The 26,804-nt window shown below is 38.4% G+C and overlaps 1 protein-coding gene and 1 pseudogene across 1 annotated transcript in view; both read left to right on the top strand.

Annotated features, from left to right (window-relative positions):
* The window catches only part of OTUD4 (OTU domain containing 4), a 72,454-nt gene extending 46,502 nt beyond the window's left edge, over positions 1-25,952 (top strand). The window contains exons 11-21 of the mRNA XM_006872269.1: positions 2,463-2,557; positions 4,700-4,800; positions 4,907-5,093; positions 8,726-8,888; positions 12,954-13,068; positions 13,308-13,363; positions 14,136-14,216; positions 17,255-17,393; positions 18,087-18,347; positions 21,370-21,410; positions 24,245-25,952. Coding sequence (XP_006872331.1) covers positions 2,463-2,557; positions 4,700-4,800; positions 4,907-5,093; positions 8,726-8,888; positions 12,954-13,068; positions 13,308-13,363; positions 14,136-14,216; positions 17,255-17,393; positions 18,087-18,347; positions 21,370-21,410; positions 24,245-25,459 — 2,454 coding nt within the window. The 3' untranslated portion in view covers positions 25,460-25,952. The remainder of the gene's footprint in view (positions 1-2,462; positions 2,558-4,699; positions 4,801-4,906; positions 5,094-8,725; positions 8,889-12,953; positions 13,069-13,307; positions 13,364-14,135; positions 14,217-17,254; positions 17,394-18,086; positions 18,348-21,369; positions 21,411-24,244) is intronic.
* On the top strand, positions 3,302-3,778 carry LOC102814758 (annotated as a pseudogene).
* Positions 25,953-26,804: the final 852 nt, after the last annotated feature.

The raw sequence follows: 26,804 nt of genomic DNA, 5'->3' as shown, positions 1-26,804 counted from the left end.
TGCTTTGAATGTTGTTGTAGGGTTTCAGAATATATTGATCATGCATATACCTTAGTAAGACACTCTGGGTGCAGCGTAGGCTAAGCACCAGACTGCTGACTGAAAGGTCAGCTGGTTAAGTAAGCTGCTCCACAGGAGAAAGATGAGGCTTTCTGCTCTCATAAAGGTTAACCCTGGAAACTGTATACAGACAGGGTGGCTGAGTTATAATCGACTTGATATATAGTTTGTATAACTTGGGTGGTAGTGGTTGTATGCCATCGAGTTAGTTCCAACTCCTACCAGACTTGTATAGGGCTTCTGAAGCTGTACTTCTTGGTTGTTGTTGTTAAGTGGCGTCGAGTCGGTTCCGACCCATAGCGACCCTGTACAGGGTTTCCGAGGCTGTAAATCTTTAGGAGAGCAGAAAACCTCATCTTTCTCGCATGGAGTAGCTAGTAGGTTCCAACTGCTGACCTTGTGCTTAGCAGCCTAGTTCATAGCACACCAGACAGGGCTCCTTTGGGTATACCTTGTTAAGTGCCACTGAGTCAGTTCTGGCTCATAGTGACTTGGGAGGCTGGAGGCTGGTATGTTTGAACTACTGGCCTTTAGGTTCAGACTGACCTTGAGATTGAGTTATGGCGCCACATCAGGACTCCACAGTGTTGTTGTTAAGTTGCAGATTAGTTTAGTTTGATTCAACTTGTAATTGATTACTCTGACATTATAGATCAATTTGCTCTGTCATACTTTTTCAAAATGTCCTTTTTTTTTTTCCTTTCTTTCTTTCAAAAGAGGAGTTGTGTATCTATTTTAAATAAGCTATGCTTCTGGGCCTAAGTAGCTAAATCGATAAAGGGGAATGTTAGTGTAGAGTAGTGGTTCTAAGCCTGGGGTGGTTTTGCCTTTCACAGAAACATTTGGCAATATCTGGGCACACACAAGTATTTGCTTGTCGTAATTGGTGGTAGATGATAGTATTGACATCTAGCATCTGGGATACTGCTAAACATCCTAGGCTATACAGGATGGCCCTCTGCCACAAAGAATTATGTGGTCCAAATTGTCAGTAGTTGAAGAAACTCTGGATTAGATTAGTTTGTGAGCAGGATTATGTCTGGCGCATCAATGACAGACTTTATATTAAGAACTTTTAATAATATTCTGGGTAGGGTTATTTGAAATACGAGGAAGGAGAGAATTTTATTCATTTCAGTTCTCCTTATAGAACTGTTAGAAATATGCTTTAATCAGGGGAGCACTGTGGCTCTGTAGGATAAACACTGGACTGTGAACCTCTAAGTCTGGTTCAAGCCCACCAGCTGCTCCATGGGAGAAAGATTATGAGGCTTTCTACTACAGCAAAGATTTATAACCTTGGAAACACTATAAAGGGTCACTATGAGTCAAACTTTTGCTCAAAGAACTGAGTAGTGTTACTATGAATTGGGAAACTTGGAAGAGAAGAATAAAATGAGAGTTTAAGGTCCTTCACCCCATTATCTTAGCAAAGAAAGATTGCTAATCTTAGACTACATCATTAAAATTGATATTCGTTATTTTAAATAAGTGTATTTCCTTTGAGGTTCAAATTGCTTTTGGTAATGTAGATGGCTGTTGATGAAGTAGATGGTACCTGGTTTACTTCTTTTTATAGTACTTTGTTTCCATATCTACTACTTGACCATTTCACTTAGGTCAAATTTGAAATTTTAATTATAGAAACTGAGATGACTCATAAAGTGGCGGCCTGTGTTTTACTCATGTAACGATAAATGTGTATGAGGCAATTTAAAGTTTTTTATAAAATCTAGTTCTTGAAAACCTTTTTTTATTGTTAATCTTTTGAAAAGAGAAAGGCAGACGTAGAAGTATCGTATTGATTGATGAATTAAATCTCAACTTGAGGATCTACCAACTAATAAAATTAGATTTCTTAAGTCACTGGCACAAACTAGGGTTCTCCTAGTATTCGGTGTTACACAACAGAAGATAGATCTATTTGGGGGGAGAAAAAAGATCATGGTTTATACGTTTTAACACTGAGTTCTTTGGAAAAACAAAAATGATAATTATGACAAGTTGCTCTCATTTGTAGAATGGTTGCCACATGTAAGTTGGTGTCCTTTGTGTATACCATGTGCATTGTCCATCCATATCCATTATTCTTCTGGTATACAGTTGTTAGCCACGTTTTGCATTTGAGGAAATTGAAGTGTGCTGGATTAAGTAACTTGCCTAAGGTTATTTTGCTGTTAAGTGGAAAAGCCAGACCTGGTATCTTTAGAACTTTGAACCCTACATTCAGAACATTTTTTTTTTATTAGAAATTTTCTTTTAAGCAGCACTCCAGGGCTATTATGGTATGCCTTTTGAATGTAGTTTTGTTCTTCCCTGTGCACATTTGCTCTTTTCTTTTAAATTGAATATTTATGCAAAGGAAGTAGGCACCTGATTTTCTTTTCTAAATTGTTTTACAGGGTAGACTAGATCACAATGGAAAATATTCTACTGTGGACATTCAAGGGGTTCACTCTGAAAATGGACCCGTTTTGGCCGAAGAATTTGGAAAGAAGTAAGTACTGCTGTTCAGCTAAGACTTTTACTGGTTCTTCCATTTTGTCTAATGTAATCATGATCATAGCTGTACGTGCCTCTGTTTTACAAATTCTGTGAATGATATTGTGAAAAATAAGTTTGTTCAGATCTTTAGAAAAAAGTATTTTAAATTAAATTAGCAAATTTTAAATTAAAAACTAACACTTAGTGCTTACAGTGTGAAATGTGCTATTCTTTGTAAAGGCATTGTGGAACACTGATCATATTATACTGTAACTGTACATTGGGAGTTTTGGTGAGCAGGAATGATTTCATTTCTAATCTTAGTACTGAAATGAATGAGTTTAATATTCAGGAGACCTGATGTGACCTGCAGGATAATGGACTAAACCAAAAGGTTGGCTTGAACTGCAAGGTCGGTGGTTCAAACTCACCAGCCACTCCTCGGAAACACTGTATAGGGTTACTATGAACCAGAACTGACTCAGAGGCTCTTAACAACAACAACAGGGAGGCAACTAAATGGTACAAACAGTTAGTGTTTGATTACCAACTGAAAGATTGGGAGTCTAACTCACTTGGAAGACTGGCCTGTTCAACTGCTTCATAAAGGTCGTAGCCTTAAAAACCCTATGGTGCACCTCTGAGCGGGCTCCGGAGGGAAGTCCCAAGACAAAGGGAAGTGCCACCGCTGTTGCCACAGCCATAGCTGCTTGTCGCAACTCTCCGGGCCGTGGCCACCCGAGGATTTGTACTTACTATGTCGGGGATTGCCCTCAGCAGACTTGCCCAGGAGAGGAAAGCATGAAGAAAGGACCACCCATTTGGATTTGTGGCCGTGCCAACCAAAAACCCAGACAGCACGATGAACCTCATGAACTGGGAATGCGTCATTCCCAGGATGAAGGGGACTCCGTGGGAAGGAGGCCTGTTTAAGCTACGGATGCTTTTCAAAGATGATTACCCATCTTCCCCACCAAAATGTAAATTTGAGCCGCCTCTCTTTCACCCGAATGTGTACCCATCGGGCCCCGTGTGCCTGTCCATCCTAGAGGAGGACAAGGACTGGAGGCTGGCCATCACAATCAAACAGATCTTATTAGGAATTCAGGAGCTCCTCAATGAACCAAATATCCAAGACCCAGCCCAAGCAGAGCCATACACGATTTACTACCAGAACAGAGTGGAGTACGAGAAGAGGGTTCGTGCATAAGCCAAGAAGTTCGTGCCCTCATAAGCAGTGGCCATGGCCGCACAGGAAGGGGTGATTTGGCAAGAACTTGTTTACAACACTTTTGCAAAGTCGCTCTGTACATCACTGTCACTAGGCACCTGCGGAGGGTTGGGCAGGCGCCTTGCTCCTTTCCCGCCACTGGTCCACAGCTCTCAAGTTGCTAACTTGCCCCCTGGTTTTTCACACAGGGTCTCTTCCTTCCGTCTTTTGTATTTTTGATTGTTATGTAAAACTTGGCTTTTATTTTAATATTGATGTCAGTATTTCAACTGCTGTACAATGATAAACTTTTATACTTGGGCTCCTCCGCTCTTGGATGCAGGCATGCTTCCCGCCCGACGTTGGCGCCCGCTTTGCCTCTCACTGGTCGTCTGTCCTCTCCAGAGCTGTGTCCCTCTGAGCCGGCTCCCACTCCTGCACCACTCCCTTCGTGTCTCTATGACGTTTTGTCTGTGTTTGCTGTTTAGAGTAAATAAACTGTTTATATTTAAAAAAACAAAAACAAAAATCCTATGGTGCAGGTCTACTCTTCACACATAGAGTTGTCCTTTGTTGGAGTCAACTAGAGGACAACCAACAACAACACTAATAGTCAATTACTGTTACTTCAGGATACTTTTCTGCTGTTGCTGCCATCTTAAAAATACTTTATTATGGAAATTTTCAAGTGTATACAAATAAAAGGAGAATAGTCAGGGAGCTTTAATACAACAACTATCATTTGGCAGTCTTTCTAATCTATTCTTAATACCTTTTTCTCTTTCATTGGGATGGGACTGTAGTCCTTTTAATAATGAAAATGGAAAAAACCTTAGATTATGTAAGTTGAAAATGAGGTATTTGTGTTAATATTTGTTTAAATATATGTTCTTAATAGAAGTAATTTAACTGAATACAAGTCTTTTTTTTTTTTTCCTTTTGAAGACAGTCACAGAAGAACCTCAAGCCACCTCCCCTAGAAAGTTGGAACACAGTATCAGGGAAGAAGATGAAAAAACCTACTTCTGGACAAAATTTCCATTCTGGTAGGAAGTACATCAAGTTACCATTTGGGGCTAGGAGTGGTAGTATAGTACTTTGGGTTGTTTATCATAGGAAAAGTTGCAAGTTATTTTTGTGTTCTTGTCACAGATGTGGATCACAGAGGGCCAAAGAATGCAAGCAAGCCAGTAAAAGCCCCATCAGCGCTACCTCCTCGACTACAGCATCCTTTGGGAGTAAGACAACATGCTTTTGCTGGTCATTCTTCAGGGTCACAGTCTCAGAAATCCTCCAATGAGCACAAAAATCTTAACAGAACACCCTCACAGATTATAAGGTAATCTTTAATGCAAGACAAGGGGAGAGTCAATTAGAGCTATTTGTTTCATTTGCCACAGTACATACATTTAAATGGTGGTTATAGTTTGTGATTGTACGTATCTAAAGCCTAAGAGTTATAAGTATTAATAAAAACACTATGTGAGGATTTCAGTTCTTTGTAATTCTATTAAACCAAATCAGAGTTAATTTTGTAGGATAAGAAATCTTTATTTTTTGATTAGTTTTTCAAATGATTTGGGAGGTCTTCTCCAAGCCAGATCTTATTGTGCCACTTAATATTTTTCTGTTGGCTTATAAAATGTTAAATATTATTAGTGCCATCAGGTTAACTGTGACTCAGTAACAGAAAAAAACATTACCTGGTCGTATGTCAACTTTATGATCACAGTTAGGTTTGAGTACTGTTGTGAACACACCATATTTCACTGAGGACTTTCATAGTTTTTGCTGTCTCTCTGCTAACCTTGGTTGTCCTTTCCTAGCGATTGGTCTTCCCTGATCATGTATCTGATGTGTACACAATCTGAAGTCTTGCCATCCTTGCTACCACGGAGCATTCAAGTTGCATTTCTTCTAAGACTGATTTATTCATTCTTTTGTCAGTCTGTGATGTAGTCAGTATTTGCCAACACAACAATTAGCATGACTTAGGTTTGTTGTTGTTGTGAAGTGCCATCAAGTCGGTTCTGACCCATACCGACCCTGTATAGGGTTTCCCAGGAGCAGCTGGTAAGCTTGAACTGCCAACCTTGCAGTTCAAACAGCTTTGCAGTCTGATGCATTAACCCATAGTGCCACACCAAGTCACCATGACTTGGGTTAGGTATATCTTAATCATCAAAGCGACAGTGGAATCTTGGCTTTTGAACACTTTAAAGAGATTTTTACAGCAGATTTACTCAGTGCTGTATGTCGTTTGATTTCTTGACTGCTGCTTTTAGGGATGTTTGTTGATACAGTTGAAGTGATAACCATGACAGCTTCATTTTTTCTCCATTTATCATGATGTTTTATTGGTTCCATTACGAGGATTTTTATTCTTCTCACATTGCATAAGTGTTTCAAGTCATCTTAATTTTAGCAAGCGGATTGTGCCATCTTAATACCGGATTCTGGTTTGCATTCCTAATTCCTTAGAGGATGAAGATATCCCCCTTTGTATGAAAACGTACATCAACCAAAACTGTTGGTTTGTTTTGTTCTGTGAAGTTGTGGTTGTGGTGATACCTCTAAACTATGTGGGACCACAAGTTTTGGTTTAATCCTAAAAATCAGCACAAATATTGTAACTGAATATCCAGAGACAGATGAACTGCAGTGTCATAGTTTCTCTTTGCTGTTTTGATTTTGCATTTATTTCTACTGTATCCTCCCAATGAATTTATAGCCCTGTGGGGGAGCTTTATTTGAAAGGGGATGACTTAAGCTGAGTCTGTTCGTAAGTACCTATTTTCACTAATTGAAAGAAATCCAAAAAGGATTTTCACTTTTACAAACAATGACAAATAAGGAAAACGTCATTCAGCTTTTGTTTTGCTTAGAGCTGGGAAAGAGCAACAATAGTGGAGTAACCAAACTTCTTCCCCAGGAACTACGTTATCAACATCAAGCCACCATAGCTTTGAGCTGGGTCTGGGAGCACTTTATGCTAGTGTTACATTATAGATTTTATGTGTTATATAGTAGTTTTTGGATCTGGAAATGCACAAAAAATGTTCCCATATAAATTAATGGTAATTACTTCTTTGCTTTGCACCATGTTGGCTTAGGAAAATTTTCATGGGAATGCTATACTTGCACATAGTATAGGGGAAAACGATATTTTGTTTGTTGTCTTTTCTTTTTGTGTATATGAGCTATATACTACTAAAGAGTCCTGGTGTGAAATGGCGCTACAGGATAATTCACTGGACTACAAGTTTGGCTTGAACCGCAAGGTTTAGGCTCACCAGCTGCTCCTCTTAAATTGTATACTGGGTCGCTATGCGTTGGAACTGACTTGACACACTTACCAATAGCTACTTGACATGTAAAAACATTGAGTAATATTTGACGAGAACAATGGGTAATATGTAGGCATGAAAGCTTCAGCTTTCAAGACCTTTTGATATGACAGTTAACAGAAATCTAAGTGGCACTTGCTGTTAGCATGTGCCTTCATTGTCAATGTAAGTGAATCTTAACTAGTATATTAATATTACAAATGTAGACACTGCTAGTTACTAAATTTTTAAAATAAGATTCTGTTTTAACCCAGTAAAGTTTAGAATTTGATCTCTAATCACTTTGTGATAAGTGATTTTTTTTTTTCCTAGTCCATTGAAGTTTGTCTTAATATCCATTTTTTATTTTTCTGATTACAGAGTTAAGAGGAACTGGACCTGTAAAGCTAGGCATGAGACTTTAGGGCTTTTCACTTTTTAATTTCTTCCTCAGTGATGTTGTTCCTTCTTTTGGAGAAAACTACAAAACAAGTTGTAATATTACAGCAGACTTACTATTTGTGCTTTCATAAATGGTGGCTATATAAGTGCTGAAAATGATAATAGCATCATTGTTGAACTATCTCTTCTTGAACTGGTTGTAAATAGGAATGGTTGGTACTCTGTGTGGTAGGTGAGCATAAGAGAAGAAGAAAAAAAATACAGTACTAGTAGTTTTTTAGAAGTTGGGAGGTGGTGTTAGTCGTAAGGTAGTGCTAACTTTCCAGAGACTTATGCTGAATCTTGGACTTTACCACTGGGATTTGAGAAAGACTGGTCTTCTCTCCCCTTTTCCTTACTAATAAACTGCTGCCATATTGAAATTACAGAAGTTACTGCAAGAGGACATGAGATGGTATTTATTTCAGGGGTAAAAAAAAATGAGAGGGTTATCTTAGTTACCATGGTTATCATATGTCTTCTTTATGGGGAGATGATACCTCATTTGTACTGTGAAAAATAACATTTTCCTTACAGGGCTATTGTTTTGATTTTCTACTATTGTGAAACTGGTAAGACATGGTAGAAATAACATTCATGTTGCCTTTGATAGATATAAACCATATATACAAATACTAGGTTTGTGTTATAGGCTATTAAAATCCATTCATTTAATTTGACATCCTTTGACCAGAATTATATTGAGACGATAATAGTCTTACATGTGCAGTATCTAGCCTGGTGCGTTAAAATTTTTCTTCTCAGCTCTCCGCCTCCCTTGATGTGTTGTTAGTAAGCAGAAGGATGCTCCTGGTGTCCTCCTTTAACATTGTCATGTAGTCAGAGTAGCAAATTAGAGTGCTTTTGAAATCTAAACTATTAATTTTTCCTTTTCATTTTAAAGTGAATTCATATGGTAGTATTAGAATATGGCTTAAAGAACATATACAGTATTTATATTTCTATCTTGATGAAAAAGACACACAAAATTATTTCTGTTACTGGAATGTTTTTTTTTTTTTATTCTAAGTTTGTCTCCACTAAGTCCTAACGCTAACATTTTGCTAAAAATTTAGCAAGCTGCCAAACATATTAAGTGTAACATAAGCAAGGGAAATATTTGTATTTTTAAATCAGTGTGTTTTATATAAGGTATTAAGTATTTGTCATTTTGCTTTTCCTGACAAAATGTTTTATTTCACAGGAAACCTGATCGTGAGAGAGCTGAGGATTTTGATCACACAAATCGAGAACCTAACTATTTTGGCCTCTCACCAGAGGAGCGCAGAGAGAAGCAAGCTATAGAGGAATCTCGTTTACTCTATGAGATTCAGAACAGAGATGAACAGGCTTTCCCAGCCCTTTCCGTATGTATAAGAGGTTTTTTTAAAGTATTATTTAGAAATCTCCTGTAGTTTATGTTTTAAATCATAGTTTGTAATTGTAGACTAGTACTTTTTAAACTAAAAGGTACTTTTAAGATCATGTGGTTCTCCTTCCCTTTCACAATTTACATGAGAGGGATGAGACGTAAATCTAGTTCTAATTGGTGGTAAAGGTGAGACAAATTACTTCTGATCTAGTAGTTTCTACCTTTACAGTTGTGACAGTCGCAATTAGTCATGATAGCAATTACTCACTATTGAATTTATATGAATCTTATCACAGTTGCTTTTCACCAGACCCATCTTGATAAGATTAAAACTATACAGTTTAATCTTTCTTTCACACACACACTCTTAAACTAAAATCCCTCTTGAAACCTTGTAAGCCAGTCACTTCGTGCCTTTTTGCCCCCTCATTTTAGGTAGTTAATGTCTGAGTTGCCCGTCCCTGTCTACCCTGTGTACAGAGGGGATAGCATTGGTACTTGATGTGAAGACTCCTTCTCTCTATTGGTATTTAAAGTTACTACCTCCATGAGCATAGGTCAGGCCAGGTTCATCAAATTGTAGCAATTTACCCTTATTTCCTTTACTTTTTTTTTTTAATCTTCCTCTAATCTCAGCTCTAGCCCTCTGTGGCTATGTCCTCGTCCATGTTCTCAAATGTCCCCAGGTTTCACCACACTTTGGACCAACCAGCCCTTCCTCTTCTCTCTCTCATCTCCATGTCAACGGGATTCAATGGGCTGTGGTTGCACTCAGCCCATTTCTTCTTTGCTGCCTTTCACCCTCTTGCACTCACCAGTAGACCAGTGTGGTTGCCAGCAAGCTTACATGCATGTTCATATGTTCCCTTTGAGTTTCAGTCTTAGAGGGGAGTTTGCCCTGAAGGAACTTGATTACTTGCATTGATGGCTTCTCGGCTAACAGCTTGCTTATTCTTGTAGTAACTAGTCATGCTGACATTTTTGTTTTGGGTTTTTCCTGATCTTTCTTAGAAGATACCTTTTGTTGCTCTAGCTGTTCCAGGATTGCCTGCTTGTCCTTTATAGTGAGTTTGTGTCCCACCTTATAAGGTTCTGGATGGGACTCAGGATTCCACCTAAGGTCCTATACTCTGCAAAGGCTTTGCAAGAGGCCTATTTCACTGAGCAACTTCTAGAACTCCTTTTAGGTATGCCAGTCACTTACAGGCTGAAGACAGGCTTACAAGTTTTGTGTATTCATGTTTCCCAACATTTCTTTCTATCACACTCAAGTGTCTATTTTACAATGGTAGACAAGGGAAACCAATATTCATAAAACAGTCAAGCATCCCATTATTATTTCCCCTCTTCAAACTATGCTTAGATCCCTGTATCAGAGCCCTGTTTTTCCAAGGTTGAGCATGCATCACTATTTACCTCTCTCCAACATAGGCCATGTAAACCTGTCTCAGTGTTCCCCTATATATCTTATTCTTCTCCTCCTCCCCCTTCTTGTATTGCCCTCCCCAACACCCAAACTAAAACCCCGACCCCAACCCCACTGTTGTGGTTACCTTATATTCCATTAATTCTTCCCTCCATTTAAGACAGTCTGTTGTATCCTGTCATCTACCTGACCTTCTCAACACCTGGATCTCTGTTACTCTGTATTTACCTTCTTTCACATTGTAATTGTTTTGATCATAGCCGGACCTCTCAGATCCTCCTCTCCTTTTAATTTTATTCTGTTCTTGACTCTTCCATTTGTCAATTGAGTTCAGGGTGATGCTGCCATGTACGTCATTCTCTGGTTGTTGTCTGTTCTTGTTGGATCTCAGTCCACAGAACTCCGTGTAGGATGTTTTTCATAGCAGGGTTGACTCTGGCAAAATCCCTTAGCTTCTGTTTATCCTGGAATGTTTTGATTACACCATATTTGATTGACAGCTTTGCTGTGTAGTGATTCTTTTTTGGCAGATTTTTTCTTTCAGGGTTCTATATATGGTGTTTCCCATTGCTTTCATGCCTGCATGGTTTCTGTTGAGAGATCTGAGCTTAATCTGATTTGCTTGCATTTGTATGTTACACTTCTCTTTTCCCTTTCTGCTTTCAGGATTCTGTTCTTATCTTTGATTTTGGAGAGCTTGATTATTATATGTCTTGGTGATTTTCTTTTAAGGTATCTTTCCTGGGGTTTGTTGAGCTTCTTGAATGTGTATCTTTTCAGGATATTAGAGAAATTTTATTCCAGCAGTTCTTCAACTAATTCCTCTGTGGACTTGTGAGATTCTTCTTGCTCTGGAATGCCGATAATTCTGAAGTTATTCCTCTTCTTGTCCAACATGAATCTTGGACCTTCTTCAGAATTTTTTATCCTTTTTTCTGTTTGCTTTTCTGTCTTAGTAGTATTGAGAGATTTGTCTTCCAGCTCACTGGTTCTGCCTTCCATCTCTTCTGTGCTACTCCTTTGCCCTTTCAGTGTACTGTCTATATCTGATATTCTTTTATTGATAGTTTGGATCTTTTTCTGTAGGTTTTGAATTGTTTCTAATGCTGTATCTTAATTTGTTTGTTCCTGTAGCGCTTTCCTGACTTCTTCCTTATTTTTCTCAATTCCATTGTAATGTGTTTTGAAACATTTTATCATCATTTTTCTGAATTCCTTCTCATGCATTTCCAAAGCTTGCCCATCTTCCAATATGGAGTATAGGTCTACTTCCAGCTCATGTGCGTCAGTCACTTTATCTCGTTTCTGGACATGTGTTGATATGATCTTCTGTTTCTGCTTTTTGTGCATATTCAGGAGTTATCTGTGGCCTTAATACTTAGATGGGTGTGTATTTTGGTAATTTTTATGCTTTCTGATTGCCTCTAGGTAGATGTGATCAGGAGATGGGTTTTCCTTTTCATTCTTCCTGAGAAATCTCAAGATACCACTGTTGGTCATTGTGACCTATCTCAGTATTTAATTTTTGGCCTGTTTGCTTTTTAGTCTGCCTATCTTGCTCCACAATCCCCGTTCAGGCCTTTTTTCCTAGTGATAAACAGTTCAGGGTCGGCTGTGGCCATTTTGCACACTGCCATTTGGTTTTAAGTGGAAACTGTCACTTCAAATTTCGAGAAGATCTGTGCACACATGTAGTAGAACCCTCCTGGGGTGGGAGGTGGGTGTCCACTTGCTCGGGCACTCTCTAGTCACCAGAATGTAGGTATGCAGCTGGCAAGAGACCAATGAACAAATACAAAAAAAGGGGGCAGGGGGCATGTCCACACTTTTGTCTCCACAGTTCTGTCAGGTATCTGTGGCTGCTCTGATGTGTTGATAGTTTTTTGTTTTTGTTTTTGAGTTAATGAACATGAAACTGCAAGTATGATGTGAGGACATACTGTGAACTTTTTTTAAGTGTTAAAATGGGGTCTTTGATTTATCATTTTTGGTTTAGGGAGCTGGATCCTCTCTTGTATTGGATAAGTGACTCAGCCTTGTCTTTTAGAAAACACTAACCACAGAGGGCTGTTTAAATGGTAATGAGAAGGGATCCTTAATGATCTTTAAGGATCTAAAAGTCTGAGTTATATCAGTCTGTTTGCTTCACAGATTGGAAAGGGGAATCTCCTGCAGAGCTTAAGTGATTTGCTTATAGTCTGTAGTCTTTTCAGTGATGACTTTTGGTGCACTGTGTCTGCTTATTTTCACTTTTTCCACCACAGTGGCCATGGTTCTGTAAAGCCACCTTTGGAAGATTGGTATAGAGATGCTTCCATTTACTACAAACTACAGACTTGCAAAGATGAAGGATTGATGTGTCAGGGTGGCTTCCTAAAATGCATTATTCTTTAGGAGACTTCTGTAGCTGCTAATTTAAACCAAATTGGCTACTTACTTTGACTCAGTAATAAAAATGTAACTGAAAAAAATACAATTGTGTATGGGCCCTAGGTTCTAATTTCTTATGGTTCAGAAGTGTAAAGAAACAGTGGATTTTGAGATTTTTACTCATAAGTATTTGATTAATTATGTACAATTCATATATTTGGGGTACTGCTTTAACACTAAATGTTGATTTCATCCAATTTACAGAGCTCTTCAGTCAGCCAGTCAGCTTCCCAGAGTAGCAATCCAGTTGTCCAGAGAAAGTCATCACATGTGAAAGGAAACAGACGGAGAATGGATGCTGAAGAGCGAAAAGATAAAGGTGTGTTGCTCCATTATTTGAAAGTCGATGCTAGAGATTTAGTGTTATACCCCTAACTGCTACAGAGAATCATTGACAAAAACAAAAGCATATTAAATGTTTATTTTTAAAACTTCATTTTTTTACTGACTAAACTTGGTCATTTCAAATAATACTTTTGAGTTTCTGTGTCTTATATTTTGTTCCAAACCTGACTGGTTGCTTATACCATCCTTTTCATTTATATTCATCTGTTACAGACCCTATCCACGGTCATAGTCACTTGGATAAGAAACCCGAGCCAGGCACATTGGAGGTAAAAGTTTTAAACACTAATCTTACCTTTTTTCCTTAACACTGTGACAGTACAACAGAGAGAAAATGGAGATGCTTTTAACCTTTTAGAGATATGTTTTAAGGAAATAGATAAGTAGAGAAAATAATTTGGAAAACATGATGGCGCTTGAATAGTCACCCAAAATTCATAACTGTTTTTCCAACACAGTTGAAAAGTAGCTTTTACTCTTCATTAGTCTGTGGTACATTTTTGAAGGAGCCATGGTGGCACAATAGTTAAGTGCTCGCCTTCTAACCTTTAGGTCGTCGGGGCTTCTCTCCAATCAGTGGCTCCATGGGAGAAAAGAACTGTAATTTCCCATAAAAATTAGAATCTAGAAAACCCTATGGAGTAGTGTTTCTTGTGTCATATAGGATTGCTGTTGTGATTAGGGAATCAATGACAAGTAACAATATGATGTTTTATAGTCTTATCACCAATAAAAATTACCCATTAACTGGTTTGTTATATCAAAAAATATACAGACAAAGCTATCTTTCAAATATTAGAAAAAATTGAAAAATGTTCTCAGTTGCGAAAGAGTTTAGTCTTGTTGCAGGTAAAGTGAAAAAGGTAATCACAATCCTCTGGTAGCATAGTAGTTATGAGCTGTTCCGTGGAAGAAAGATGAGGCTTTCTTCTCTCGTAATTATAGCTTCGGAAACTACATACAGGGGTCACTATGAGTTGGAATTGACTCCGTGGCACGTAAGCACCAGATAAAGTATGCCTTTTTTTTTTTCTTCTAAAGAATATTGGCAGTGATAAATGTGCAAGAGTTTCATCACCATCAAAGTTGAAGAAGTTAGAGTACCCTTCTCCTACAGAACAAGTAAGTGTGTTGTTGTACTTATTATTTGAATGTGCTATTCCTTGGTTTTGATCATTTAAAAACAGAAAAATGGGAGAATTTACTGTAGCACCACAATTTGGGTACAGATAAGATTGAGCATACTTTGCTAGTGTTGTTAGTCTCTCTCTATAAACTTAGCTACTGCCTGGATGAAAATTGGGCCACAAGGATGACTTCCCTTCCACACGTACAAGGTGGTCAACGGCCATAGTCTCAGGTTCCTCCAGTCTCTTTCAAACCAGTAAACCTGGTTTTAGGGAGGCGGGGGGTGGGGGGGGTTAATTAAATAATTTTGCATTTTGAAGTGATCCCTTTCAGGGCAGTTGGTAATGGTAGCCAAGCACCATCTAGTTCTTTTGGTCTGTTCACATGTTCCATTAGTCTACTGGACTAATTGATTCCAAGTTTCTTCAATTCTTACCACTCTTCTTTCTTCCACACATGGAGAGACCAATAGCTGCACCTTAGATGGCCATGAGCTTTCAAGATCCCAGACACTACTCACAAACAGGATGCAGAATATTGTCTTTGTGGGTGGACTATGTTATGCCAGTTGATCATAGTATCCTCTGAGACTATGGGCCAGTGCCCCAAGAATCATCAACTCATTGCTTTAAGATGTTTGATAATATCTAGGAAGTTCTCATCACTTGGCTTGCTGTATGCTCCACCAACCACATTCATAGTTTTCATGAAAGGTAAATACTCATATACGAATATCCTCTTAACGCTTATGTAGTTGTGGAATATGTAGATAAATATCCCACTTTCCCTGCCTTATCCATTTATCCTATGTCTCAGTCCATGTATCTATGTACAAAACACTGTTTTTCCAAGGTTGTGTATGTATCACTATTTACTTGTATCCCCTTCAGGGCATGCATAGCTTCCTGTGTCTTCACCTATCTTCATTATTCATCTGCCACACTCCCTCTTCTTATTCATTGCCCTCTCCCTTAAATAATGCCCTTCACATCACGTGAGCTAACATGTCCACCCTCTACCAGTGAATTGCACCCCACTTGCTCCCACCTTTGGTTACCATCAAAACATGTTCCTTTCAGTATAGAAACTTTTTCTTAAGCTTTTACATTAATTTTGTTGTTGTTATGTGCCGTGGAGTCGGGTCCAACTCATAGTTGTACAGGGTTTCTGAGGCTGTAAATCTTTACAGGAGCAGAAAGCCTTATCTTTCTCCCACGGAACAGCTGGTAGTCTCGAACTGCTGACCCTGAGGTTATCAGCCTGACTCATAACCACTACACTACCAGAGCTCCTTTTTTACATTAATGGTCTCCTGTATATATGTACCAAAATTTGTTTATCCATTCTTCCACTTAGGGGAACGTAGACTGTCTCCATTGTTTTGCTATTGTGTGAATAGTGCTGCGGTGCACATGGGTGTGCATAGATCTACTTGTGTCCTCATATTTCTTGTTAGATATATACCAAGTAGAGGGATTGCTGGGTCAAAATGTATTTCTATTTTCAACTTTCAAAGGAAGCGCCATACCATTTTCCAAAGTGGTTGATCCATTCATTTTACAGTCTGACCAGACTGGAGGGTCCAGATATCTCCACACCCTTACCTGTATTTGTTGTTTTCTGTTTTTCTGAACTTTGCTGTTAATGCTGGTGTGAGATGATCTCTCATTGTTGTTAAATGGCTAATGATCATGACTGTTTCTTCATGTGTTTGTTGGCTAACTGAATGAATGTCTTCCTTAGTAAAATGTCTGTTCATATCCTATGCCCAGTTTTTAATTGGTTAGTTTGTCTTTTTCTTGTAGAGATGGTGGTGTTTTCTACAAATTTTTGGTATTTGTTTCTTGTCTGATAATGTAGCAAAAAAAAACAAACATTCAATCTGTGGGCTCTCTTTATTTTATGTTTGTACATGTATGCCATATATTAAAGCCATCCTAAGATTGTGGTTTTTCACTGATGATTTTTATAGTTGTAGGTTTTACATTTAATCTATATTGGGTTTCATTCTTCTGCAAATGGATTTCCAATCTTGCCAACACCATTTGTTGAAGAGTCTTAACTCTTCCTACTTAATGTGTTTTGGCCATTTGTTAAAGATTGGTTGACTTTATGGATTTACTTCTGCGTTCTCAGTTCTGTTCCATTAATCTATGTATTTTTGTTGTACCAGTACCCGGCTATTTTACCTCTGTGGTTCTATAGTAAGTTTTGAAATCAAGGAATGAGAGGCCTCCACCTTTGTTCCTCTTACACAGTACTTTGCTTATCCGAAGTCTCTCCTTTCCATATAAAGTTCGTGGTCATTTTCTCCATCTTTTTAGTAATGATGTTGAAATTTGGATTGGAATTATGTTGAATGTATAGATTACTTTATGTAGAATTGATATTTTCACAATGTTAAGTCTTCCTATCCAACACTGGTATATATTCTTCTATTTTGTAAATCTATTTTGGTGTCTTATAGTAGTGTTTTGTAGTTTTCTTTGTATAGGTCTTTGTTTCTATGGTTAGATTTATTCCTGAGTATTTATGACTTTCTACTATATTTCAAAACCAGTTTTTAGAATTGTCTGAATCCTTTTAACTGTTATTTCATAGAAAGGATATTTAATGATTAAATCGATTTGAAAAATACATATTTTAAAACATAGTTGCTGATTCACAGTTTAGTGATGAAGAACCTGAGTTGTAGCAGGCATTTTGGTTCTTGATGTAATATAAGACAGGAAAAGAAACTTGTCATTCTTCTTGCCTTTTGATTGATGTTTACTAGTTGGTACATGTTTTATGGTCAGTTCTGCCAGTGACTTCTGTGACTTTGTTGTGTAGGTAACCTTTATTATGAGTAATTTTGTTACCTGAAATTACAGCTACTGTGCTTTTTTCTTTGCTTTTTAATTGTAGAAAAACAATTTATATAGAAATGGCAGTTATTTAAAAGGCAGTCAACTATAACATTACGTTTGAAAAGTAAAAAATAATGCTTACACAAAATTTTATTGTCTTTTTTTCCCCTGTCCTCCTCAAAGAAGCCAGCAGAACATGTGTCTTTGTCAAATCCAGCTCCCCTTCTAGTTCCTCCAGAGGTACATCTAACTCCTGCGGTGCCTTCTTTACCAGCCACTGTGCCAGTCTGGCCAAGCGAACCTGCAACTTTTGGACCAACAGGTTAGATAAGAATTTTACAAAGCCAGTCAGTCAAGAAGAAAGTCTTTCGAGTAAAACACTTCAGATTCTTAGTGAAAGTCAAATTGTTAGGTGTGTGGAACCTCACAGAATGTCTGTGGTCACTTGCTTTGCTAAATCCCAGTAGTGTGATATCTTAGCTAATGATCTTCCAGTTGCTTTGATTGTTTAGCACAGAATGTCTGTGATCCTCTGCATTGCTATGTTTCCTAGGTGTGAAGGCTGAATTCATTTGAGTAGTACTTGAAATGTGCCACCTAAATCCCAGTAGTGTGCTGTCTTAGCTAATGATTTTCCAGTTGGCTTGAGTGTTTAGCACTAACTGGCACTATAGTTTGGTGGCTCTGCTGTGGCTCCAGCTATTTATGGATGCTGATTGAATCCTTTGCCAGGACCCTATAGCTTTCACATGTTTGGAAGAGCTGCTATTAGAAAACATTGACCCAAATCTTGCTTACTGGGACTTGTTTCATACTGTGAGTCCAGGAGAGTTCCTTGATTGACATGAAAACTATGTTTTAGATTACATAAGTATATATGTACTTTTATCAGCTGTATTGGTTATACAACATTCTTTACTTTTAATCTGATGGAAGCATATTTGTAGAAACTTAATTTTTTACCTTTCTGTAATTATTTTATTCCTTCCTTCCTTCCTTCCTTTCTGTTGTGTAGGTGTTCCTGCTCAAATTCCTGTTTTGTCAGTGACACAGACTCTGACCACAGGACCTGATTCCCCTGTGTCGCAAGCCCAGTTAACACCATCTCCAGTTCCTGTTTCAATACAGGCTGTTAACCAGCCCTTGATGCCTTTGCCTCAGACATTGAGCCTTTATCAGGATCCACTCTATCCTGGTTTTCCCTATAATGAAAAGGGAGATCGAGCCATTGCACCACCCTATTCACTGTGTCACACTGGGGAGGACCTGCCTAAAGGTGAGATCCTTAGTAAATTTGAATTTAATTTACTTAAGTAGAATCAGGGTTAGTGAGAAATGAGATGAAATTAGAAGTCACGTCTTGAATGCTGACTATGATGAAGGACTTCCTGCGGGGAGAGGGAAAGCAGATATTTAATTATTAGTCATTTACTCTCTCCTATCTCAGTTGGATTTTTATTAGAAAATATTTTTTGTGTCTTTGGTAATTAAGATCTTTATTATTTTACTAGCTGGATATTTAAGCGTTATTGAGTCTTCTCATTGGTTTGGATTTTGGAACTACTTCACTTCTTCCATGAAAAATCCTAAGAGAAGGATGACTTAATATTTAGTAGCTCTTATTATAGTCCTTACTCATTAATACTTACTTATTAAAAATAATAAAAGGAATTTACTTCGCCTGTTTTAGTTTTCAATTTGTAAAATTTTATTCTCTGTGGGAAATGAGTAATGCAGTCACTGCCTAGATGCTCTTCACTTAAATTTATGTGGTCTTATTAGTCAGTGGTCTAATGCTTGGGAAGTGAGTGGGTTTATTTGTAACTGGCTAATGTGTCAGCCTGCAAAGTCATTTGAACTGCAAGGTCAGTGGTTCAAGCTCCCCAGCTGCTCCTTGGAAACCCTATACAGGGTGGCTAATGGTCGGAATCAACTCAGTGGCACTTAACACCAACAAATGGATTATTAGTAGTATCCTACTGAAATCATCTTGTTAGGCTTATGTTGATTTTTCTTCCAGCCCTTCAATATTTTTATTTCATTATTCAGCATGAAAATTAGAAAAAATATATGATGAGCATAGGACTTACCTTCACCTATATCCAATTTTAATCAAATAGAATTCTCATATGAAGCTAATTTTGGAATTTAGATGTTAGCAGAGGCAGCGCATCCACTGCTTTACTGTCAATTTGTCATGCTAATGGCTTGTGTGTTGCTGTGATGCTAGAATTTATGCCACCGGTATTTTAAATACCAGCAGGGACAGCCATGGTGTACAGGTTTCTGTGGAACTTACTAAGATAAGAATGAGAGGTGGACCACTTACTGGTGAAGATCAAAGACCACAGCTTCTAGTATGGGATGCACTTCAGTGTAAAGAAACCAAAAATACCACTGGACCAATGAATAGCATCAAGATAAATGGAGAAAAGATTGAAGTTGTCAAAGACTTCACTTTGCTCAGCTCAGCCATCGACACTCATGGAAGTAGCAGTCAAGAAATCAAAGGACCTATTGCATTAGTCAAATCTGTTGCAGAAGACCAATTTAAATACCATGATAAATGGAGAAAAGATTGAAAATGTGCAAGACTTCATTTTGCTTGAATCCACAATCAACACTCATGAGCTGTTAAGAAATAAAGACAATAGATTTAGGCAAATCTGCAAAAGACTTATTTAAAGTGTAAAAAAAAGCAAAGATGTCAGAGGACTAACTAAAGTGCTCTTGACCCAAGACATGATATTTTCAATTCCTTGATATGCATGAGAATGTTGCACAATGAATTAGGAAGATTGTAGCAGAATTGGTGCATTTGAATTATAGTGTTGGTGAAGAATATTGAAATTACCATGGACTACCAGAATAAGACTCCTGGTGTGGCGCTGTGGGCTAATGTGTCAGACTGCAAAGTCATTTGAACTGTAAGGTTGGTGGTTCAAGTTCACTAGCTGCTCCTTGGATACCCTATACAGGGTCACTAAGGGACAGAATTGACTCAGCGGCACTTAACAACAAAACCAGAGTAAGAAGTCTTGGAACAAGTACTACCAAAATACTCCTTAGAAGCAATGTTGACGAAACTTTGTCTGCCATACTTTGAATATGTTTTCAGGAGTTACCAGTCCCTGGAGAAGGACCTCGAGTTTGGAAACATGGAGGGTCAACAAACTAAAGGAAGACCTCCAACAAGATAGACTGACACAGTGACCATCAGTGGGCTCAAACAAAACAATTGTGAGGGTGACGCAGGATCAGGCAGTGTCCTTTTGTTAGGTCACTGTTAGTCATAACCAATTTGATGACAGCTAACATCAGGAAAGCATATTATCCTAGAATACCTTTTACCAAGAGAGCCTCATGGCTTGTTGGGTCTGTGTGTTGGACAGCTGACCACAAGCTTAGCAGTTTGAATGCACTAGCCGCTCTGCTGGAGAAAGGAAACAGAATTTCTGCTCCCCTAGAGATTTATAGCCTCAGAAAACCTAGGCTTGCTAAGCAGTGGGCTGTTCACCAGCAAGTTCGACTGTTCAGGCCTACCAACTGCCCCTCCGAAATGCTATACATGGCTGCTATGAGCCAGAACTGACTTGAAGGCACTAACAACATGATTTTAGAAAGGTCTTGATGGCTTTGGGTTTGTGGTTTGGGGAATAGAGCCTACCATCATCTATCAGTTCCTTGTAATGATGTTTGTGTATTGCTGAATATGATGACCCCGGCCAGTATTTCACATGCCATCAGTGTCACCCATGGTAAGTAAATTTCATCAAAGTTTCCAGACTAGGAAGAAGAAAGTAGATTCTGACTCACAGTGACCCTGTGTAGGGTTCTATGGAACAACCTATGGGTTTGAACTGCCAGTTGTGTCATTAGCAGTCCAGTGCTTCTGAAAATTAGCCAAGTATTACAGCCAGCTGTTGTTCAGGATAATGCTTGATGGTCCTCAGTTGGGAAGGACCCAAAATATACAATAGCTACAACAGTGGTCCCTGAACGTATCAATAGTCATGAAGCTCGCACAGGACCAGACAACATTTAGCTATTTTGTATGTGGTCACCAGGATTCAGAGCCAACTTGCTGGCAAATAAAAACAGCAAAGCCTGGTTCTTGATTCTATTATAGTTTTAATCTAACTTTCATTATTTGTTAGAAAAACAATTCTAGTACGTGAAATTGACTTTGGGAAGTATTCATTACACACTGTCTCTTTGGAGATTTTTGTTATTTGAGGTTAAGGGGGAAAAAAATGTGTGTATAATTTTAGTATATATAACTGATTATTATTTTTCAGATAAGAGCATTCTTCGATTCTTCTTCAATCTTGGAGTGAAAGTAAGTTTTTTGTTTTTAAGGTTTTTATTGTGGATTGAGTGAAAGTTTTACAGGGCACATCATCAGTTTCACATTCAACCATTCATATAACTTGTTTCATTACATTGATTATAATCTCCTCCATATACCATCAGTTAAAAGTATTTCTCTCTATCCACTTTAGCTTTTTAAAAAACACACAAAACAAAAAAACCCACTCAGGCATATATAATCATTTACATCTCCAAAGGGCACATTCTGCAAGTTGGCTCCTGGCCACCAGTTCTTAGTCCTTCTCTTCTTAGTTAATGAATCTAGAGTCCTCAGCCGCTCCCCCTCTCCATACCCCATCTCTGCCTCCATCTCTGGCACTGCTGCTTTTCTGGATAAGGTCCCGCATTCTGCTTGTGCGCTTCTCTCTTGATGGACCTAGGGTTCTCTGTTTCTGGACAGTAAGATTAACCACTCCCCTTTTTTTGTTACAAAACTTGTACCTTTACAATTGTGACAGTCGTGATTAGTCATGATAACAGTTATTCACTATTGAATCTTACGAATCTTATCCCCATCTCCTTTCACCAGACCCATCTAGACAAGATGATAGCTATTCAGTGGGGACTCTTTCTTTCCCCTCACCCTCTTAAACTAAGCTCCCTCTTGAAACCTTGTAAGCCAGTCACTTCGTGCCTTTATTGTCCCCTCATTTTAGATAGCCAATGTCTAAGTTGCCCGTCCCTATCTACCCTGTGCACAGAGCAGATAGCACTGATACTTGATTTGAAGACTCTTTCCCTCTCTGTTGGTATTTAGAGTAACTACTGCTCTGAGTATAGGTCAGGTTCATCATGAAGATGTATCTTCTGTCACTGTAGCTGTTCCAGTCTGCTTGTCCTTTCTAGTGGGAATGTCTCATCTCACAGGTTTTTGATGGGACTCAGGATTCCACCTAAGGTCCTATACTCTGTAAAGGCTTTGTACAAGGCCTATTTCACTGGGCAAGTTGTAGAACCCCTTTTAGGTATTCCAATATATTTTATTTTTTTAAACTCTCTTGTTAAATTATTACTTTTTTAAATACAGCTAACCCCTCACTTAGTAACTGAGTTCTAGTCAAATAACTCTTGGTTATGACATATTAACCTTTTTTTTTTTTTTAACTTTTGTTATTAGTGCTTTTTTTAATATCAGTATCTTTATAAATCTGATGTGAGTTTTGGGAGTTGGAAGCATGCCATATAAACTTAAACTACATTGACACTTCCTGTTCCTCCGGTTCTTGCATGCTGCATAAGCAAAAAAAAAAAAGACCACAAAAACAGATAATTTTAAGTGTGGTTCATCATAAACTCAAATATTTCGTAAGTCAGAAACTATAATGTATTAACCATTTAAGTAAATGTTAAATTCTGCTTTGTCAGAAACTACACATTTACTGAAACAATCCCATTTTAAGTACACAGCCTTTTTCATATTAGGAGTGGTAGTTGAGGCTCCTAGTTTTGCTTGCATCTCCTCTTAATCACAAATGATTTAACCCTGTGATTATATTCAGGAAATGGCCAAAGGGCAGCTTAATGCCCTCACTGGGAAACAAGATAAAAGATCTGAGTTTGGGTTCTGTGTCATTACTTACTTAACTGTTTATTCCTGGATAAGCCATTTAGTATATCTTGAGTCTAAATTACTTAATTTAGCCAACTAACTAATAATGTTTTGTGTTTTAACTATGCTTTGTCAGGAGAAGGATTTGGAGTGTTTCATTTTCAGCATTATTCTTCTTTTTTCTAGAGGTGTAACTTAATTCTTGCTATTGGAGTGCTAAAGGAGTTCCTAAAATTGACTCTTAATGTTGGAGATCTCAAAAGGATCCCTGGTGGCATTGTGGGTTAGTTGTTGGGCTGCGAACTGCAAGCTCAGGATTTAAACTCAGTAGCCATTCCATGGGAGAAATGAGGCTGTTTACGCCTGTAAAGATTGAGTCTTGGAAAACCTATATAGGGTCTACAAGTAGAAATCAGTTTGATGTTAGTGGGTTTGATTGGGGTTAGAAACCCTAAAGATAAACAAACATTTTATTGGTAGAACAGATTCAGACAAATTCACTTACTGGTATGGGATCAGTTAGCAATAGCGCCAGAATGAGAATGCCCGCCTATTTAAACAGCTAGTGATGAACATCTTCAAAGACAGCCCTAAAGTGTTTGGTAGTGGTTGTTTTTGAGATCTGTGCTACCCAGATTTATTGCCACAGGATAAAAACAATAATTGTGATAGTCTGTGAATGGGTTCATTACATTATCTCATATCTACTTCTGTACCAGAAATTTGGGTTGGTTTCGGGATAGGAATAGAGTCTTAAAGCCATGACTTAATTTTTTACTACTGTTCCACTAAGGTCATTTTCATGACCTAGCATCTGGACTGCTGATTCTATAGTCTGTGGTCTTTGCCAGCATGAGAAACTTCCCTTGAGCCCAGTGTTGTTGTTGTTAGGTGCCATCTTGAGCCCATTGCTTCTTCCACTGTGGCAGTAAGTAGTTCATCTCACTGGAGGGTCTTCCTGTTTTTCACTGACCTTCCACTTTACCAAGCATGATGTCTTTCTCCAAGGACTGGTCCCTCCTGATAACATGTCCAAAGTATGAGAGACAGAGTCTGGACATCCTAGCTCCTAGGGAGCATTTTCCAACACAGACTTAGTTTATTCTTCTGGCAGTCCATGGTACTTTTAATATTCTCCGCCAACATCATAACTCATATACACCATTTCTTTTATATAAATACTCATACTGAATGTCCTTCTCACCCCCCACCCCCACCTCTTTGTTTATCATATTGTTTTGTTTCTCTTTTAGGCATATAGTTGTCCTATGTGGGCTCCACATTCTTACTTATACCCATTGCACCAGGCCTACTTGGCAGCCTGCAGGATGTACCCAAAGGTCCCTGTCCCTGTGTATCCTCATGGTCCTTGGTTCCAAGAAGCTCCTTCTACTCAGAATGAAAGTGATTGTACCTGTGCAGAGGCGCACTTTCCTATGCAGACTGAGGCCAGTGTTAATGGTCAGATGCCACCAGCAGAGATTGGACCACCAACATTTTCTTCACCTCTGGTTATCCCTCCATCTCAGGTGTCTGAAAGTCATGGGCAGTTATCTTACCAGCCTGATCTTGAATCTGACAACCCTAGTCAACTGCTTCATGCTGAATATGAGGAGTCACTGAGTGGCAAGAATATGTTCCCACAACCATCCTTTGGACCGAATCCATTTTTAGGCCCAGTTCCCATCGCACCTCATTTTTTTCCTCATGTTTGGTATGGGTACCCGTTTCAGGGATTTATAGAGAATCCAGTAATGCGACAGAATGTTGTTCTTCCCTCGGATGAAAAGGGAGAATTGGATCTGCCCCTGGAAAATCTGGATTTGTCCAAAGAATGTGGTACAGTTTCAGCAGTGGATGAGTTTCAGGAGACTGGCTGTGAAGGAGCACCCCCTCTCCCTGAAGCAGGTATGATCTGTAAGCATGAAGACCGAGTGGAGCAGTCATCCCAGACACCTAAGGCAGATCTGGCCTTGGCTTCTATCCCTCCATTAACAGAGGGAAAGGCTCATCTTCACACTCAGATTCTAAACAGAGAGAAAGGAACTGTTGTCGATCTTGAACCTCAAAGGACCATTCCAAGTCTGAAAGAAAAAACAGAAAAAGTGAAAGATCCTAAGGCTGCTTCTGATGGGATTAGCCCTGGGGCCAACTTGGTTGATAGCAGAGTGCAAAGACCAAAAGAAGAAAGCTCAGAAGACGAAAATGAAGTATCTAATATTTTAAGAAGCGGCAGATCCAAGCAGTTCTATAATCAGACTTTCGGGAGCAGAAAGTACAAAAATGATTGGGGCTATTCTGGTAGAGGAGGGTATCAACATGCAAGAAGTGAGGAGTTCTGGAAAGGGCAGCCAAACAGGAACCGGGATGAAGGTTATCAGTACCAACGCAATGTTAGAGGAAGACCATACAGGGGCGACAGGAGGAGGTCAGGGATGGGAGATGGCCATCGGGGACAGCACACTTGATACTTGTTGCTGAACTATTCTAGAGCAGACACCCTTAGGTGGAATGTTTCTGAAGGCTTTTTAAAAAGGTACATTAAAATAAAACCTGAATTAGACTTTTCTTCTCCCCTCCCCTGTGACCCTCCCTCCCATCCTGGACAAGAGATTTCAGACATGAGTTCAAAGGGGCAGATGAATTCCTGGTATTGCCATTTTTCTTCATTCAAAATCTGTTTATCGGGTGACTGCCCCCATAAAAATAGAAAATAAGTTTGTTAAAGTATTTTTTATAAACAGCTTAATATAAAACAGTATAGGTTTAGTGTTTGGGGTTTTTTTCCTTGTATGAGATGTTTGACTTCAAATATTGGAGAAGTGTGCTTTATATAGTATTTACTAAAGTGACAAAATATACCATTTGACACACTATAGATTCAAAAACATAACATTGCACCAAATAGAAATGTTTATTTTATTATCCAATGCCTTAGTCATAAACTGGGCTCAACCAATTTTCAGCCTAAAACACTGTTGTCTTCTGAAATGCTTCCAACCCAAAGGCCTTTCATCTCAATATCTGTCAAACTTGAATAATGTCTTCTCTTTAATATTTCACATAAGACAGCCGATTATCTTGTGTATTAGAAATGTTGTATATAGTTCTTTCAATATTCATAGGGTATATTTTTTAATTTGGGTGAGTATTTGTTGAACTTGGGATTGAGATAAAAGAAGATAGACATTTAAGAAATAATGAAAAAGGCTGTTCCACCAAGAATTCTTAGCACTGGTGTAAATATCATGGTGCCTACTCGAAAGAAATGTAGATGCTATGCATTTTGAAAATAATCTGCATCTGTTATAGCTGCAGAATTTTTTAATGCCACTTTAACACTAATGCACTGACAGATTCTAAATATTTTGTGAGAAGAAATGTTAAAAACTTAGTTTGACAGGTTTCTATAGTCAGCTGTGTTTTGTTTCCTCCTCGCACCACTGTTGTGTCCCTTTGCTTTGCATGTTTAAGTCGTCACATGTGTAACTATTGTACAGAAGTAAGATGACTGTTGTGACTTCTAGGTTTTTTTTTTCTAGAGGATGCTGCTAAGACAATGGTTTGCTTTTGAATTTTATAGCCTGTTGCCCTTTGGTAACAGGCCTCTGATCCTGCTTCCTTTCTCCAGTCCTTGCAGTATTCCTAGCAGTTCCTTTTGCATGTTGCACTCTGTTCTACTTAAGGATTTGACCCTGAATTAACACAGCATTCACTCATAATGTGTTATTTTGGGAAAATTGCTATAGCTTATCGTTATTTGTACATATCAATGTGAAATACTACCCATTTTATGTTCAGAGATTACCTTTG

Source organism: Chrysochloris asiatica, unplaced genomic scaffold, assembly GCF_000296735.1.
Source record: "Chrysochloris asiatica unplaced genomic scaffold, ChrAsi1.0 scaffold00190, whole genome shotgun sequence".
NCBI lineage: Eukaryota > Metazoa > Chordata > Mammalia > Afrosoricida > Chrysochloridae > Chrysochloris > Chrysochloris asiatica.
The sequence above is the reverse complement of the archived record's forward strand: the minus strand, read 5'-3'. Positions and strand labels throughout refer to the sequence as shown.